Genomic DNA, 15913 nt, shown 5'->3' with positions numbered 1-15913 from the left:
CTTCTATTGCCAAAAAACCACAACAGTATGCATGCATAAACAGACACAAGTACATTCCTGTGGAGGGGGACAGGGGTACACCTACCAGGGGACGCTGACTCTTAGAGATTAGTGTAAGTGCAGCTGTTGTTTGGAAATCTGTCTGCAGGGGTGAAGTGTAGGAGAAAGCATGAAGTCTCAGGAATCAGAAATGGATGTGTGGGTAAAGTCTGGAAAGGGCATGAGAAAGAACTCTGAATTTGCTGAAGGGGAACAGAGACACACATCTCCTCAGTTTGGAGATTTTTGAGGGACTGCAGCACGTTGGTTTTCTGCTCCAAAACTTTTATGAGCCTCTGTGTTTCATCCCTAGCCTATGCCTCCTTTACTTTTCTTTTCTGCTTGTCGCTTTCCCTCCACAGCCGGTGGTTGGTCTTATCTCCATCAGAGTACTTCTGCATCTCCTGGAACATGCCTTCCTTGCTCCATCTTGGGCGATTTCTTATTCGGCAGTGATCCTCGGCCGGAATGGAGGGGGTGACTTTTTTCTAGGACATATCTGGTGAAGCATAGATAACAATAAACAGAAGCATTATTGTTAAGTGCAGGTACAACATTGAAATGCTACATTACATTACATATACACCGCTGGTAACACACGAAGCAATTTCTGGTTGTTCCTTGACAAGCATAGATGCCGGTGAACACTGCAAGGATGGTGAGTGTTCCCAGGTCTGGAAGACATTATGCGTTAGAGAAAACCATTGTGAAGAGGGTGGCGGGGCACTTCTCAGGGGACAACACTCATAAGTTTCATAACCATTTCCACATGCAGGAGTCATTATGGCAGATATATCTCTCTCTTGAGGGTAAGCAAGGGTGCATCTAGTACACGCTTGTGGCTTCCACCATGGTCCCTATGCTCCTCATCTGTGTGCTGCTTTATTCCTTGCCCATGTAATTGCAGAATGAGGTGGGAAAGTGTTCCTCAAAGGGGGAAGGAACAAAGCAGCTCTGCCAAAGACCCTCTGGCACAGGATTGTGGAGGTCCCACAGGAAAGTTTCCTAGAGATCTCTCTGGAGTAATCCTGTGGAATCTCCGTGTGCATCAGCAGCCTGCCCTCCGCACTGCCTAAGTGCATGTGGAAATGCCCAGCTCACAGAAACCCAGTCAGTCTTGTACATTTCTCTGCCTTCAACCCACTTCCACGCTTCACAAAGCAAAACCACTTACCAGGGATATCCTCTCCCGCCACTAGCTCACCTGACTGGAACTGCCGAGACTGACTGGACACCTCCAGAGTGGAGAATAGCTCCTGACTGAAGACAGCACTGGGCTACCCCAGCATGGGCTCAACATCTTCTAAAATATTCAGCTCTTCATCGATGGCTGAAGTATCCATGGGAGTCTTGGCTGTGGAGGTGGGGTTGCTGCCAAGAATAGCGTCTACCCCTTAAAAAATGACAGAGGCACAGAACCGGACTGACTATTTGCCTCCCTTGCCTTCTGGTACATTTCCCTCAGCTCCTTCACCTTTGCTGTGCACTGCAGTGTGTCCTGATCACAGCTCTTTTCCCATAAGCTACGTTAAATCTGCCCTTAGGTATGGAAATTTGTACAGCTAAAGCTCAGCTGGGACTGCACAGCCTCCTCTCCCCATATAATGAGCAGATTCAGCAGCTCCCCAGTGGCTGAAGCTAGAGAGCATTGGCTGTGTGGAGCCGACATGGCCACCTGGGAAGACGTGATGTGAGCTCTCCATGCTGAGGAAACAGGAAGGGGAATTTCAAAATTCCAGGGCCTTTAAAAGGGGAGGCGTGGAAGGTGTTTACCTCGATGCAGGAAAGAGGAGTTGAAATTATTTACCAGAGTGGTCATGATGGGTATTGTGGGACACCTTCCAGAGGCCAATTACAGTGATAAAATCAAGCGCAAGTATCTACACTGGCACTTCAGCAACAAAAAGTTGGCATAAAAAGCCTTACAACTCTCGTCAAGGTGGTTTTATTACCTCTCTGAAACTGAGGAGTTTCATCATTAAAAGTGGTTTGATAGTCTGTACAACACCACTTTTTCTTTCCAAAGTGGTTTTTGGTGAAAAAACTTGGTAGTGTAGACAAGGCCTGACAAACAATAATGAATAATCAGTATCCACTTGTGTTTCCTGCTGTTGACTATTAAGGTTTCCCAGACAATGATGTGTACAAGTTACTGAAACATTGAGCACCAGAACACATGGAATTGGTATTACTAGGGTCATGTGTTCATAATTTATTTCTCTGAATAATACAAATGTCATTTTTCAGTGTATGAAGGGCAACCAATCTGCTTCACCCATAGGAACAGCCTCCAGTTGTGCATGTAGTGTCTCACATTAACATTTTCTCTCCATCCAGGCATTTGTACCGAGACCATCACCTTAGAGTTTGGGCACATACAGGAAGCCAGAGGAACATACGGTAGATGCAGGAGACACCATTCTACCTCAGAGTTGGACACCTTCTCCCCTACTCCATGTCAGATTCCAACACAACTAATTTCACCAACCCCTCCACCTTCATCCTACTGGGCATTCCTGGCCTGGAGGCGGACCATGTCTGGATCTCCATCCCCTTTTGCACCATGTACATCATAGCCATCTTGGGGAACTTCACCATCCTGTTCACTGTGAAAATGGAGCCGAGCCTCCATGAGCCCATGTACTATTTCCTCTGCATGCTGGCCATCACCGATCTGGTCCTGTCCACATCCATCCTCCCGAAAATGCTGGCAATCTTCTGGTTCAATTCCAGGGAGATCAATTTCAGTGCCTGCCTTACCCAGATGTACTTCATTCACTGCTTCTCAGTGATGGAGTCTGGGACCTTCGTGGCCATGGCTCTGGATCGTTACGTGGCCATCTGCCATCCTCTGAGACATTCCACCATCCTGACAAACTCCATTGTGGGCAAGATCGGGCTGGCCATGCTGCTACGTGGTGGCATCCTCATATTGCCCTATCCCTTACTAGCTAGTCAATGGCCATATTGCAGAACCAACATTATCCCCCAGCCGTACTGCGTGCATATAGCAGTGGTGAATCTGGCCTGTGCGAACACCCACATCAGTAGTTACTATGGACTCTTCGTGCTGTACTCTGTGATGGTTCTGGATGGGATTTTCATTGCTGTGTCCTATATCCAGATCCTCAGGATCATCTTCAGCCTCCCCACAAAGGACTCCCGGCTTAAGACTTTTGGGACCTGCATCTCCCACCTCTGTTCCATCTTAGCCTTTTACATCCCAAATCTCTTCATCTCCCTCATGAACCGGTTTGGCCAGAATGTGCCCCTGCATTTCCATGTTCTTATTGCCAGCGTGTACTTCTTGATACCTCCCACGCTAAACACCATAATCTATGGGGTGAGGACCAAACAGATCCGGGACAGGCTGCTTCGGGTCTTTACTCATTAAGTGGCCTAATGGCTTCTCCTATGTGCAGAGCTGGCTGGTTATATGGTGCTGGACCCTCTTCCCTGAATCACTGACTGGACAGTCAAACTGACATTTCATCCTTTCCTGGCATTACTGTTCTGTCTCCCTGTGACAAACTGAGGAATCGATTTGTGTGCAATTTATTAATTCATAGGGTCCTCACCTTTCTAATTGCTGGTAACGGGACCCCCGTGGCCCTGACCCCGCCCCACCTCTTTCCAGGATGCCCCTCCCCCTGTTCCACCTTTTCCCCTAGGGGCTCACCTCTGTTGTTCTCTCCTCTCTCTCTCATCTCCTGCCCCATCCATGCATGGTTCATCTCCACCTCCCTCTGCACCCCACCAGCTGGGCTCCCTGTTCCAGGGCTGGGACAGAAACTGCTTCAGCCTGAAAAGGAGCCTTCAGTGAGTTCAGTGATGACACAGCGCTGGGACCAACAGGCCACTGAGAACTGGAGAGGGAAGCCAGGAAGCTGTGTAAAAGAAGTTAAGGTTGGGAGCAGGGTTGTGCTGCAAGTGGGCGAGATTGTGCATCCTACAGAGTCCTGAGGGAAGAGAATATCATGTGGCTTATTTCAGCTTGAGTGTGATAGGTGATGAGATCTGTGTTGCTTTCAGCTTCTGCCTTAGTGGTATGAACTTTGTATATAAATAGAGTCAGGGTTATTAAGATAATAAACACACTTGCCATTAAATTAAATCAAGGCTTCTTAAATGATCCTGAAAATGTTGCCAGGTACTCCCATTAAAAGAAAAGAAAGAAAGGGTAGTGAACCCTTCAAACTGTCATTGTCCATTACTTAACAGAGTGACCATTTTCTCTCTATGTTGTATCTCATAAATTTGCATCTGTACACAGCGTACTGCTAGCAGAGTTTTATTGTTAATTTCAGACACACTAAACAGATTTACGTTTAGAGATGTTTCAAAGGCTTGGACTTGTTTCACTTGGTGCTCCACACTTCTTATTTCTTGCTCTGAAGATGCAGCCAACATTTTGGGTCACGTGTCTGTATAACACCCAAAATCTTACCCAAAGCTGACATTTTCCCTTCTAATGTCTCCGTATCAAATGAGTTTATATCTTCAACACCAATACCAGCTATAATTTATTTCCATATATGATTTTTTATTTTGTATAATCCTGTGTTCCCATTGTTGTTGCCATGCTTGTAATAGAGGTCAGGCATATGGGATACACTTTGTCGTTGTGCACTTATGTGTATTTGAATTCCTTCCCACCAAATCATTTGGTCCACAGTAGCTGGGGCTTCAGTTATTTCTCCCGTTCTATCTGAGAGCTCATCTGCCATGATTCTTGATGCAGTCTTGTTTAGTGGTGTTTGATTAATAAACATAAAAAGACTATACTCCTGACAATATACTCTGTTATTAATTTTCCTGAAGCAACTTACTTTTCTTATTATGGAAGAATGCACCATTATACCATACTCCCATAATTTGAGAGCCATTGATTCACGTCATCCCACATGAGTATTAGCCAATTCTTTTATATGAATTATGTGTTGGTTAATTTAACACAGAAATCCATATGTACCAGGCCCGTATTCCCAAGAGAAATCTCTGACACACTTCAAACCAAACACGTTGCTTCAGGAAGAATATACAAACATTTTTATCTATGAAAGATAGATTTTAAGTGAGTATAAGTCAAATCATAACAAGTTGGATTTGGTCAAATGAAAGTATAATATAAGCACACAGTCTAAACTTTCAACCCTATTAGACTGGGCAGCAAAAAGATGAAGCAGTTTTTCTCACACCATTAGATACTGCAGTCCTTAATATACAGGTTTGTTCCTTAAACCTGGGCCAACCTCCTCTGTTGGAGTCATGTCTTAGTCTCAGTGTCTTAGTTTCTTGCAGCGAAGGTGGAGGCAGGAGAAGAGCCCAGTATGTGTCCACTGTCTGTTTTATACCCTCAGTCCATGTGCTTGAGAGCACAAGTCCACACACGTCTGGGGGCACTGCTGAGTCTCTCCAAGCAAGGTTGAGCAGTTCCCCTGGTGTGGCCTCATGCAGGTGAGTCGTTGCATTGTAGCTCCCTTGCTGGACAATGGCTGTTGATGAGCTATTTGACACCCTGTCTGGGCCTTGGTTACTTTCCTTGCTGTTGCCTCTGGGGAGCTGATATCTGGCTGATTGCCCAACTTGAAGCATATTGTATTGAGCACCATACAACACAATTCCCATAACTTCCTATGCATTAATGATACTCATTTATGAATAAAGAAATGATTTTCAGAAGATCATAACCTTTCCCCTGGTACCTTACAAAGCATGCTTTATATGTGAGATCACGATTATAAGAAAATGGGGAATATGGGGGTTACAGTTAGGAACTGCCACCTGAAGTGCCTAAACTACCTCTGAGCCCATTTTCCCTCCCACCTTGGGACTTCAGGTGCCCAGTCTTGTCTGATCCAGACACTCTAGCCTGCTGCAAACACAGATCCAAGTCTGAACCACATCCCCCGCAAGCTGCAGGCTTAACTGAAAACAGCTTAAGAAGTGCTCCTGTCTCCAGCACCCAGATACCCAGCTTCCAATGGGGTCCAAACCCCAAATAAATCCGTTTTACAATGTATAAATGTTATACAGGATAAATTCATAAATCATTCACCCTCTATAACACTGATAGAGAGATATGCACAGCTGTTTGCCACTCCCCCAGTTATTAATACAGACTGTGGGTTAACTAATAAGTAAAAGCTGACACGATCACATGTCACTGTAAGACTTGGCTGCCCCTTGCCAGCACACAAGTATAGAGGAAGACTTACAGGTAAACAGCCATTTACAAGCAGTTGTCCTGGTTAATGGGAGCCATCAAGATTCCAAGCCACTATTAATGGCCCACATTTTGCATAATTACAATAGAACCTCAGAGTTATATTTCATATTTCTAGTTTCAGATACAAGAAGGATAATTTTTTACAAATAGGATGAGCACACTTAGTAGATGATAAGCTTTGTAATGATTCCTTACAAGAGACCTTTTGCACGAAGCATATTCCAGTTACATTATATTCACTCTCAATATCGTATTTTCATAACATCATCTGGCGTGCACTGTCACAACGGTACACTCCTCCAAGGAATAAAATATCACACTCAGTTACTGACAGAGAGAATGTCCTTATGGTGGTTATGGCAAAGAAGTCCAGACACCTGGATTCTGTCTGTCATTCTCTGTGCGACTTTACACAAGTCACTTCTCCCCGTGTCTCAGTTTGCCTGTCTGTATAATGGAGATAGGCTAGGTGTGTTGAACATTCTTTCATGAAAGGTGCTAAATGGTATGATCATAGTTACTGATAAGAATTACTGATCTCTGATCCCTTATCTACAGCCCCATGTGCTTATAGAAAGTGTTTGTGCCTTCCCTCAGCCATCTATCTCCAGATTTGTCTGTCTATCTGTCCTGCCATCCTGGGCATTTATAGGGTATCAGACCCTGTGCAGATCTAGGCATTATCCCTAGTTGTCTTATTAATCAACTATAATTGTCAAATATACACAAATACACAGAGCAATGAATGTCTCTTTGACTCAGCGGACAGGCCAAGATTTCTCATCTCCCTTTGGGAAAGTCCCATAATTACTGCTTACTCCTAAAGCTGGATAAATAGCAGAGAAGTGCAGTCATGGAAGGAGAGACACTGACTAGAGTGTCTCTGTTCCCCAGGCTGTTTGCTTCCAGATGCTGCTTCTCCCCTAGAGGGTGAGCGAACCCCCCTGGGCGCTATCTTATAAACAGTGCACACCCTCGTCAGTTCTCAGTGTGGGATGTCGCTGCAGATGCTAGTGTGAGAAAGGAGTGGGACACAACTACATGAGAAGAATTCCAAGGGAAGAAACTTCTGTGTCAGAATCCACAGGTACCCATCTCTTGCTGTTCGACAGACCCTGTACAACATGGGAGTGATGGGATAGAGAATAGGTCTGGGGTCTTTTCCACTCTGCACAGCCACTAAGCATCCCAGGGCCCTTGCCAGAGGGGTTGAGTTTGCTCCAGGATCATGGGCGATATGTCCCTCTTTGTTCTGACTCCCTCACTGGCTGATGGCCTCTGGCCCCAGAGTGGCTGTGTTTCAGTGCCACAGTGCATACTTCATGATGAAAGGTGTTAGGAGATGTCCAATTCAAGACCAAATTTGGAGGGCGTGGCAAGTAGTTTGCTCAGGCTCCAATGGGACACAACTCCCCTTGGAGTGAGAAATGAGTAAAAACCTCAGGAGCCAGATGTGCATTAATGCACAGACACTCTCACCTCCTCTTCTAGCAATGTAGGTCTCTGGCTGTTAACGGGGGCCTGGGTGGGGGGGAAGAGGGCTGTTGCCTCATGTTTATCTGCTATAAAGCATGGAGGTGCTAGAACTCCTCACTGGAACAATTATATAAAATTTTCAACATGGGCAAGACATATTTTCTCCTAGTTTCATTTGAGAAATTGGTTGAATGAGACACCTGGAGTGAGAAATTGCAGTCCAAATGGTAAATGTTTGGCAAATCTATAAGCAAATGAAAATGTGGTCTCTGAATTGGAAGTTTCAGATAGTCTTAACTAACAGCAGTGCCAGCAGCACCACCTTCAAAGGTCAATTCATTTCTGCATTCCATTCAGATAAGCTCTTTGCTCCAACAGTGTCTGTGGCAAGGAGTTCCACAGGCCAAAGTGTATTATGTAAATAATTTTCTTTTATTAGTGTTATATATTCAGACTTTCAATGGAAATGCTTGATTTACTTTCTTTATCTATAGATCCACTTTCTTTCTTTATCTTTAGATCCACTTTCAATGGAAATGCCTAATCTACTTTCTTTATCTATAGATCTACTTTCTTTATCTATAGATCCATAGGGTTTAAAGACAGAAGGGACCATCTGATCATCCAGACTAATTTCCTGTATAGCACAGGCCATTAAATTTCACCCAGTTACCTCTGTATTGAGCTCATTAACTTGTGTTTGACTAAGGCCTTGTCTACACTATGATTTTACATCATGGAATCATAGATTCACAGGGTGAGAAGGGACCACAAGGGTCATTTACTTTAACTCGCTGCCAGGATGCGGGGTTTGTTGTGTCTAAGTCACCCAGGACAGATGGCTGTTCAGCTTCCTTTGGAAAACCTCCAGTAAAGGAGTTTCCACAACATTCTGAGGCATCTGTTCCATTGTTCTCCTGTTCTTACAGTTAGGAAGTTTTTCCTGAGATTTCATCTAAATCTGCTCTGCTGTAGTTTGAACCCATTGCCTCTTCTCCTGCCCTCAGTGGCAAAAGAGAACAACTTTTGTCCACCTTTTTTATGGCAGCCTTTCAAGTATCTGAAGACCACTGTCTTGTCGCCCCTTAATCTCCTCTTTTCCAGACTAAGCATACCCAGTTCCTTCAGGCTTTGCTCATATGGCTCATATTCCATCCCTTGAATCATCCTTGTCTCTCACCTCTAAATCCTTTCCAGTGTCTCTAAATCCTTCTTATATATTGGAGACCCAAACTGGACACAGCACTCCAGCTGAGGCCTAAACAGCATTGAGTAGAGTGGTCCTATCACCTCCCATGATTTGCATGTTATGGATCTGATGATGTAATGGAAAATTGCATTTGTTTTTTTTGCAATAGCAAAAAAATTGACACCCCTGAGAAATGCAGCTATATTAACTTAACACTGGTGCCAACAGCATGAGGTCTACCAACGAATTCTTCATCACCTAGCTACCACCTCTCAGGGAGGTGGGTTACCTACACTGACAGGGGAACCGCTGCCGTCGGGGTAAGTAGTGTCTACCCTGAAGTGCTATGGCAGCGCCATTGTAGCGTTTTAAATGAAGACAAACCCACAAGCAGATCTTCCAAAAACACATCCAGTCTGGATCTCCAGCAACGGGGAGCTGGAGAATCCACCACTTCCCTTCACAATTTATTCCAAAGTTTAATCACTCTCAGAGCTAAACATTGAGCCCTTATATCCAACTTGAATTTTTCTGTCTTCAGCCTCCAGCCATTGGGCCTTGCTCTGCCCTTCTCTGCTAGATTACAGAGCCCTTTACTGCCCAGGGTTTTCTCCCCAGGTAAGTCTTTGCTTGATCGTCTTTTGCATAAGATAAATAGATGAAGCCCCTTACACCTCTCTCCCTATCTGGCATTTTCTTCAGGTTCAAATCATTTTTGTGGCTCTTTTTTGCACTCTCTCCGATTTTTCAATATCCTTTTTGTAATGTGAACCCCTGAACTGGATGCCATGCGCAGAGGTAAAATCCACTCCCCTGTTCATGCATCCAAGGATCACATCAGTCCTCTTGGCCACAGTAACACACTGGGAATTGATGATGAGTTGGGTGTCTACAATGACCCCTGAATACTTTTCAAGGTCCCTTCATTCCGTAATGCAGTGCCCTAGTCTGTGGGTCCGGTCTGAATTGTCTGTTCTGAGAGGAAAATTTTGTATTTGACTGTATTCAGATATTTTTTGTTTGTTACAGCCCAGATCACCAAACACTCTATATCTATTATTAGGCCTGCCCTGGCCTCCTCATTGTAACCACTCTGCCAATCTTTTGTTGTCCGCAAATTTTATGTGCAGTGATTTTCTATTTGCTTCCACATCCTTTATGAAAATATTGAATAGTATCAGACATAGAACTGATCCCTGCACAACACCACTAGAAACAGCCCTATTTACTGGCAATGACTCATTGACAACAATTTTCTGAGATTTGTCAGTTACCCAGATGTTTGTGCATTTGACATGTGCACTAGGGATATTGTAGACTCTTCGTATTTTTATCTGATTTTTCTTTCTCCTACTGATGCAAATGCCTCAGAGAAATCAAAGTCTATTTCATCTGCACATTTTCCTTGATCCACCAAACATGTCCTCTCATTAAAGGATGAAATTGGGTTTATTCAACAAGACTTGTTTTCCGTACACCCTGTTGTTGCATGGCATTCATTATTCCTGGCATTTTTTTAACTAATCCCATAGCAGCTTTTCTATTGTTTCCTAACTTCATCAAATCTTTTTTTAAAACTTTCCTTTTTTAAAATAGCTTATATTTAACACAGAACTCGCCAGTATTTGTCACTTTTTCTTTCTTTCTTTTTCTGTTTTTTGTCTTTCTGCTGCCTGATTGTCCACTTCTTGTTCTGATTTAGATGTGTGGTTGATGGGTCAGTTGGTAACTCTGGTATTTGTAACACTAAGGTTCTACTGTAGATTCTGTTTAATATCCTCCTTGACAGCTAATGGACTGGAATGTGTCTAATCATCTCTTGTGATGATTCTATCCAAATGCAGAACAAAACAATTTCTTTAACATATCTACTTTTTATGAATATTAAAAAGTTTCCTCTCTACCTCTAGGAACTGGCCTAAACCTTTTCTAGCATTTCTTTCTATTTCTTTCCATTTCTATTTCTAGGCCTATACCTTTTTCTAGGATTTCTATTTTCTTAATATACTTAACAAGCTCTCTTTTGTGATCTGTCTGGTACGCATGCCTCAACTCCTTCACATTTGCTGTGCACTGCAATGTGTCCTCATCACAGCTCTTTTCCCACAAGCTGCACAAAATCTGCCCTTTGGTATTGACATTCCTACAGCTGAAGCACGGCTGGGATTGCACAGCATCCTCTCCCCAAATACTGAGCAGATCCAGCAGCTGCACAGTGGCTCAAGCAGGAAAGCATTTCCTGTGTGGAGCTCCCATGGCCACCTGGGAAGATTTAATGTGAGCTCTCCACGCTGAGCAAGCAGGAAGGGGAATTTCAAAATTCCTGGTCCTTTAAAGGGAGAGGGGCTAAGGTGTTTACCTCAATGCAGGGCAGAGGAGTTGTAATTCTTGACCAGAGCGGTCAGGATGGGCAATGTGGGACGCCTTCCGGATGCCAATTATAAAATCAAGCACAAGTTTCTACACTGGCACTTCAGTGACAAACTTTTTGAAAGTCCTTATACACCTCCCCTTTTTATTTGCCAAGAGCTCCTTTTTGGCAAAAAACTTGACAGCGTAGACAAGGCCTAAGGAACAATGATGAATAACCAGTGTCCACACTTGTGTTTACTGCTGGTGCCTATTAAAGTTTCCCCCACCACGATGTGTAGGAATTATTGAGGCAGGGACAACCATTACATATGGAACTGGCATTACTAGGGTCATGTATTCTTAATTCATTAATCTGAATAATGAAAATGGTCGCATTTTACACACTGAAAAATGACAATCTGCTTCCCCCATGAGAACAGCCTCTGGTAGTGCATGCAGTGTCTCATATTTTAACATTGTTTCTCCATCCAGGCATTTGTACAGCAACCATCGCCCTAGACCCTGGGCACTTTCAGGAAGTCAGGAGAACATACGGTACATGCACGAGACACCCTTGTGCCTCAGAGTTGGACACATTCTCCCCTACTCCATGTCAGATTCCAACATAACCAACTTCACCAACACCACCACCTTCATCCTGCTGGATATTCCCGGCCTGGAGAGAGTCCATTATCTGGATCTCCATTCCCTTCTGCACCATGTATGCCATAGCCATCTTGGGGAACTTCATCATCCTGTTCATTGTGAAGATGGAGCCGAGCCTCCATGTCCCCATGAACTATTTCCTTTGCATGCTGGTTGTCACTGACCTGGTCCTGTCCACATCCATCCTGCCCAAAACACTGAGCATCTTCTGGTTCAATTCCAGGGAGATCGATTTCAGTGCCTGCCTCATCCAGATGTACTTCATTCACTGCTTCTTAGAAATGGAGTCTGGGATCCTTGTCGCCGTGGCATTGGATCACTAAGGGCCATCTGCCATCCTCTGAGACATTCCACCATCCTGACAAACCCCGTTGTGGCCAAGATTGTCCTGGCCTTGGTGCTGCATGATGGCATGGTTGTACTGCCATATCCCTTCCTGGCTAGCCAGTGGCCATATTGCTAAACCAATATCATCCCCCAGCCATACTGCATGCATATAGCCATGGTGAAGCTGTTCTGCGCTGACACCAGCATCAGTAGTTATGGTCTCTTTGTACTATTCTGTTTCAAGGATCTGGATATGATTTTTATTGCCATGTCCTATATCCTGATCCTCAGGGCCATCTTCACCCTCTCCACAAAAGATGCCCAAGTCAAGACTTTTGGGACCTGCATCTCCCACCTCTTTGTTATTTTAGCCTTTTACATTCCTGGTCTCTTCTCCTCCCTTATGTTCCGGTTTAGCCAGAATGTGCCTGGTCATTTCCACGTTCTCATTGCCAATGTGTGTGTCTTGATTCCCCCTGTGCTAAACCCCACCATCTACAGGGTGAGGACCAAACAGATCCAGGACAGGCTGCTCCGGATTTTTATTCTTTAAAAAGGGGCCTAACGTTTTCTCCTAGTGATCTTACTCTGCGATTGAGCTCTGTGCAGAGCTGGCTGGTGACATGGTGCTGGGACCTCTTCCCTGAACCACTGACTGGACAGTCAAAGTGACATTTCATTAATTAAAGCTTTTCCTGGCCTTGCTGTGCTTTTTCAGAGTGACAAACTGACATATATATCTTTGTGCACACACTAGCTTACAGGATTGCAATGTTTGTAATTGCTGGCAACCAGACTCCTGAGGCCACCTGCCCTCCCCCGCCATTCCCCAAGGTCCTGCCCCTGCCCTGTCTCTTTCCACAGGGCTCCTCCCCCTGTCCCAGATAACACCAGGGGAATGACACAATTACCCAGTCCACACCTCCCTTGATGTGGAGAGGACACGTGGCAACGTTTTTAACCTGAGCTGAGATTTACCAAGCACTTGAACCAAAACACATGTTTTAGGTAAAATATAAGTCAAATGGATTAACTACAGAAGGTAGATTTGAAATGATTATAAGCATCAGGTATAACGATCAGAGTTAGTTATGACAGAAACAAAAATAAAAACAAAATACAATATAAAAAATAAAGCACTAATCAAAGGGGAGTCTCTGGCCAGCTTGGTGTCACTCGGTTGCACAATCCAAGCAGCAGCTTGCATGGCAGAGGCTGTGTGTGAACAGCCCAGGAGTGGGGTTCTCACAGCAGAGCAGGGTCAGGCTGGCTCCCAGAGTCGAGGACTGGAATGATCTAGTAGATCACTGGTCCAGAAAACGCCAGAAGGGAATGTCTCAGGGGCACCCGGGCTGGATGTCCTAGACTGTCTCTGACGAGTCCCCCACAGAAGACTGCCCAGCTTCCAGTGATCAGAACTATGATACACTTGTTGTCCCCCTTCCTGGTCTTTCTCTCACTTTCCAGGGAAAGTGTTAGTTGGCCGTATCCTCGTCCTAGGTCTCAGATTATGAATGGCAATGGCCATTACATATATGCAGGCAGCTGGAGCCTTCTCAGTTTCCCTCAAGGGTCTCAGCGAAAGTCACACACCTTTATTCTCACCAACAAACCTTCCTGAAATACATAGGGAAACTGAGGTACACCTAGTAGTCAAGCAACATAATAAGAATCATATAGGTTCACATGCAAGATAACAAGGGAAAGCTTCCATTTTGTCACAAACTCCATGCTCAAATAATAACATTATAGCAATAGAGATACACTACCGACCATGTGACCAGGATTGTGATATTGACTGTGACAAGTTGAGGGAGGCTACAGAGGCTATAAAAATACAAAACTCAATAATAATGGAGGATTTCAACTATCCCTATACTGACTGGGTACATGTCACCTCAGGACGGGATGCAGAGAAAAAGTTTCTTGACAACTTAAGTAACTGCTTCTTGGAGCAGCTAGTCCTGCAACCCACAAGAGGAGACACGATTCTTGATTTAATCCCAAGTGGAGCACAGGATCTGGTCCAAAAGGTGAATACAGCTGGGTTGTTTGGTAATAGTGATCATAATATAATTAAATTTAACATCTCTGTGGCGGGGAAAATACCACAGCAGCCCAACACTGTAGCATTTACCTTCAGAAAGGAGATTACACAAAGATGGGGAAATTAATTAAACAAAACTTAAAAGTTCCAGTGCCAAAAGTGAACACCCTGCCAGCTGCATGGGAACTTCTTAAGGACATCATAAGAGAGGCTCAACTTAAATGTATACCCCTAATTTAAAAAAAAAAAAAACAACAACATTGTAAAGAACCAAAAAAGTGCCAATGTGACTAAACAACCGAGTGAAAGAAGCAGTGAGAGGCAAAAAGGCTCCTTTAAACAGTGGAAGTTATGTCCTACTGAGGAAAATAGAAAGGAGCATAAACTCTGGCAAGTGAAGTGCAAAAATATAATTTGGAAGGCCAAGAAAGAATATGAAGAAAAGCTAGCCAAAGATTCCAAAAGTACTTACAAATAAAAGTAAGTACATCAGAAACAGGAAGCCTGCTAAACAACCATTGGGGCCACTGGACCACTGAGATGCCAAAGGAGTATTCAAGGACAATAAGGCCATTACAGAGAAACTAAATTAATTCCTTGAATAAATCTTCATGGCTGAGGATGTGAGGGAGATTCTCAAACTTGAGCCATTCTTTTTAGATCACAAATCTGAGGAATTGTCCCAGAATGAGATGTCATTAGAGGAAGTATTGGAACATATTGATAAATTAAACAGTAATATTTCACTAAGACCAGATGGTATTCACCTAAGAATTCTGAATGAACTCAAATGTGGAACTGCAGAATTATTAACTGTGATATGTAACTTATCATTTAAATCATCATTTGTAACAAATGACTGGAGGACAGCTAATGTGACCCCAATTTTTGCAAAGGGCTTCAGAGGCGATCCTGGAAATTACCAGCCAGAAAGCCTGATTTCAGTAGAGGGCAAACTGGTTTAAACCATAGTAAAGAAGAAAACTGTCAGACATAGATTAACTGTTGCGGAAGAGTTAATGTGGTTTTTGTAAAGGGATATCATGCCTCACTGATCTATTAGAATTCTTTAAGGGGTCAACAAGCATATGCGTTGGCAGGGGTCCAGCTCCCTCCTCCTTCTCAGTTCCCAGACACAGTTTACCAAAAAATAACAGTCCAAGGTCCAATCTGCAGGCAATTTGATGGGTTTATTGGGGCTAAACAAGCAAGCATATTCTGAAGTGCTTCACTGCAGTCGGGCTTATCTCTACACGCCAATAGAATTTTCCTCTTCCTCTCCCTTTTCCACTTTTCTGTATGCTGATAGAACCCTCTTCTCCTGATCCCTATTTCCACATGTGGATGGAGCGTCCTCTTCTGTCCCCCTCTTCTTGACAAATATAATTATACTTTTAGTGCCCCTCCGCTGGTGCCACCCCTTCCAATATATGGCCGTGTTCCATTCTGGGGGGCGGTCTTGTGTCTAGGGACGATGAGACCACCTCTTTTGTACCCGTTGGGAGGGATAAGGAGCAGGGATACTTTTGGCCAAGATCGCTTTCTTGGAGATTTTGTATCTTCTCCTCAGACCTTCCAGCTACTTGAT

The 15913-nt window shown here is 44.0% G+C and overlaps 1 protein-coding gene and 1 pseudogene across 1 annotated transcript; both read left to right on the top strand.

The window, feature by feature from the left end:
* Positions 1-2428: 2428 nt before the first annotated feature.
* LOC116825141 (olfactory receptor 52M1-like) lies at positions 2429-3433 on the top strand. The gene has a single exon (XM_032780881.2). It carries the CDS (start codon positions 2444-2446, stop codon positions 3431-3433), a length of 990 nt encoding a protein of 329 aa, XP_032636772.1. The 5' UTR covers positions 2429-2443.
* An 8411-nt stretch (positions 3434-11844) lies between these two features.
* On the top strand, positions 11845-12831 carry LOC142047192 (olfactory receptor 52R1-like; annotated as a pseudogene).
* The last annotated feature ends 3082 nt before the right edge of the window (positions 12832-15913 follow it).

The sequence above is a fragment of the Chelonoidis abingdonii genome, chromosome 1, assembly GCF_003597395.2.
Source record: "Chelonoidis abingdonii isolate Lonesome George chromosome 1, CheloAbing_2.0, whole genome shotgun sequence".
Taxonomy (NCBI): Eukaryota; Metazoa; Chordata; order Testudines; family Testudinidae; genus Chelonoidis; species Chelonoidis abingdonii.
The sequence above is the reverse complement of the archived record's forward strand: the minus strand, read 5'-3'. Positions and strand labels throughout refer to the sequence as shown.

Bases quoted from the DNA above. Each gene is read 5' to 3' on its own strand.
- LOC116825141 (XM_032780881.2), top strand. From the start codon at position 2,444: ATGCAGGAGACACCATTCTACCTCAGAGTTGGACACCTTCTCCCCTAC.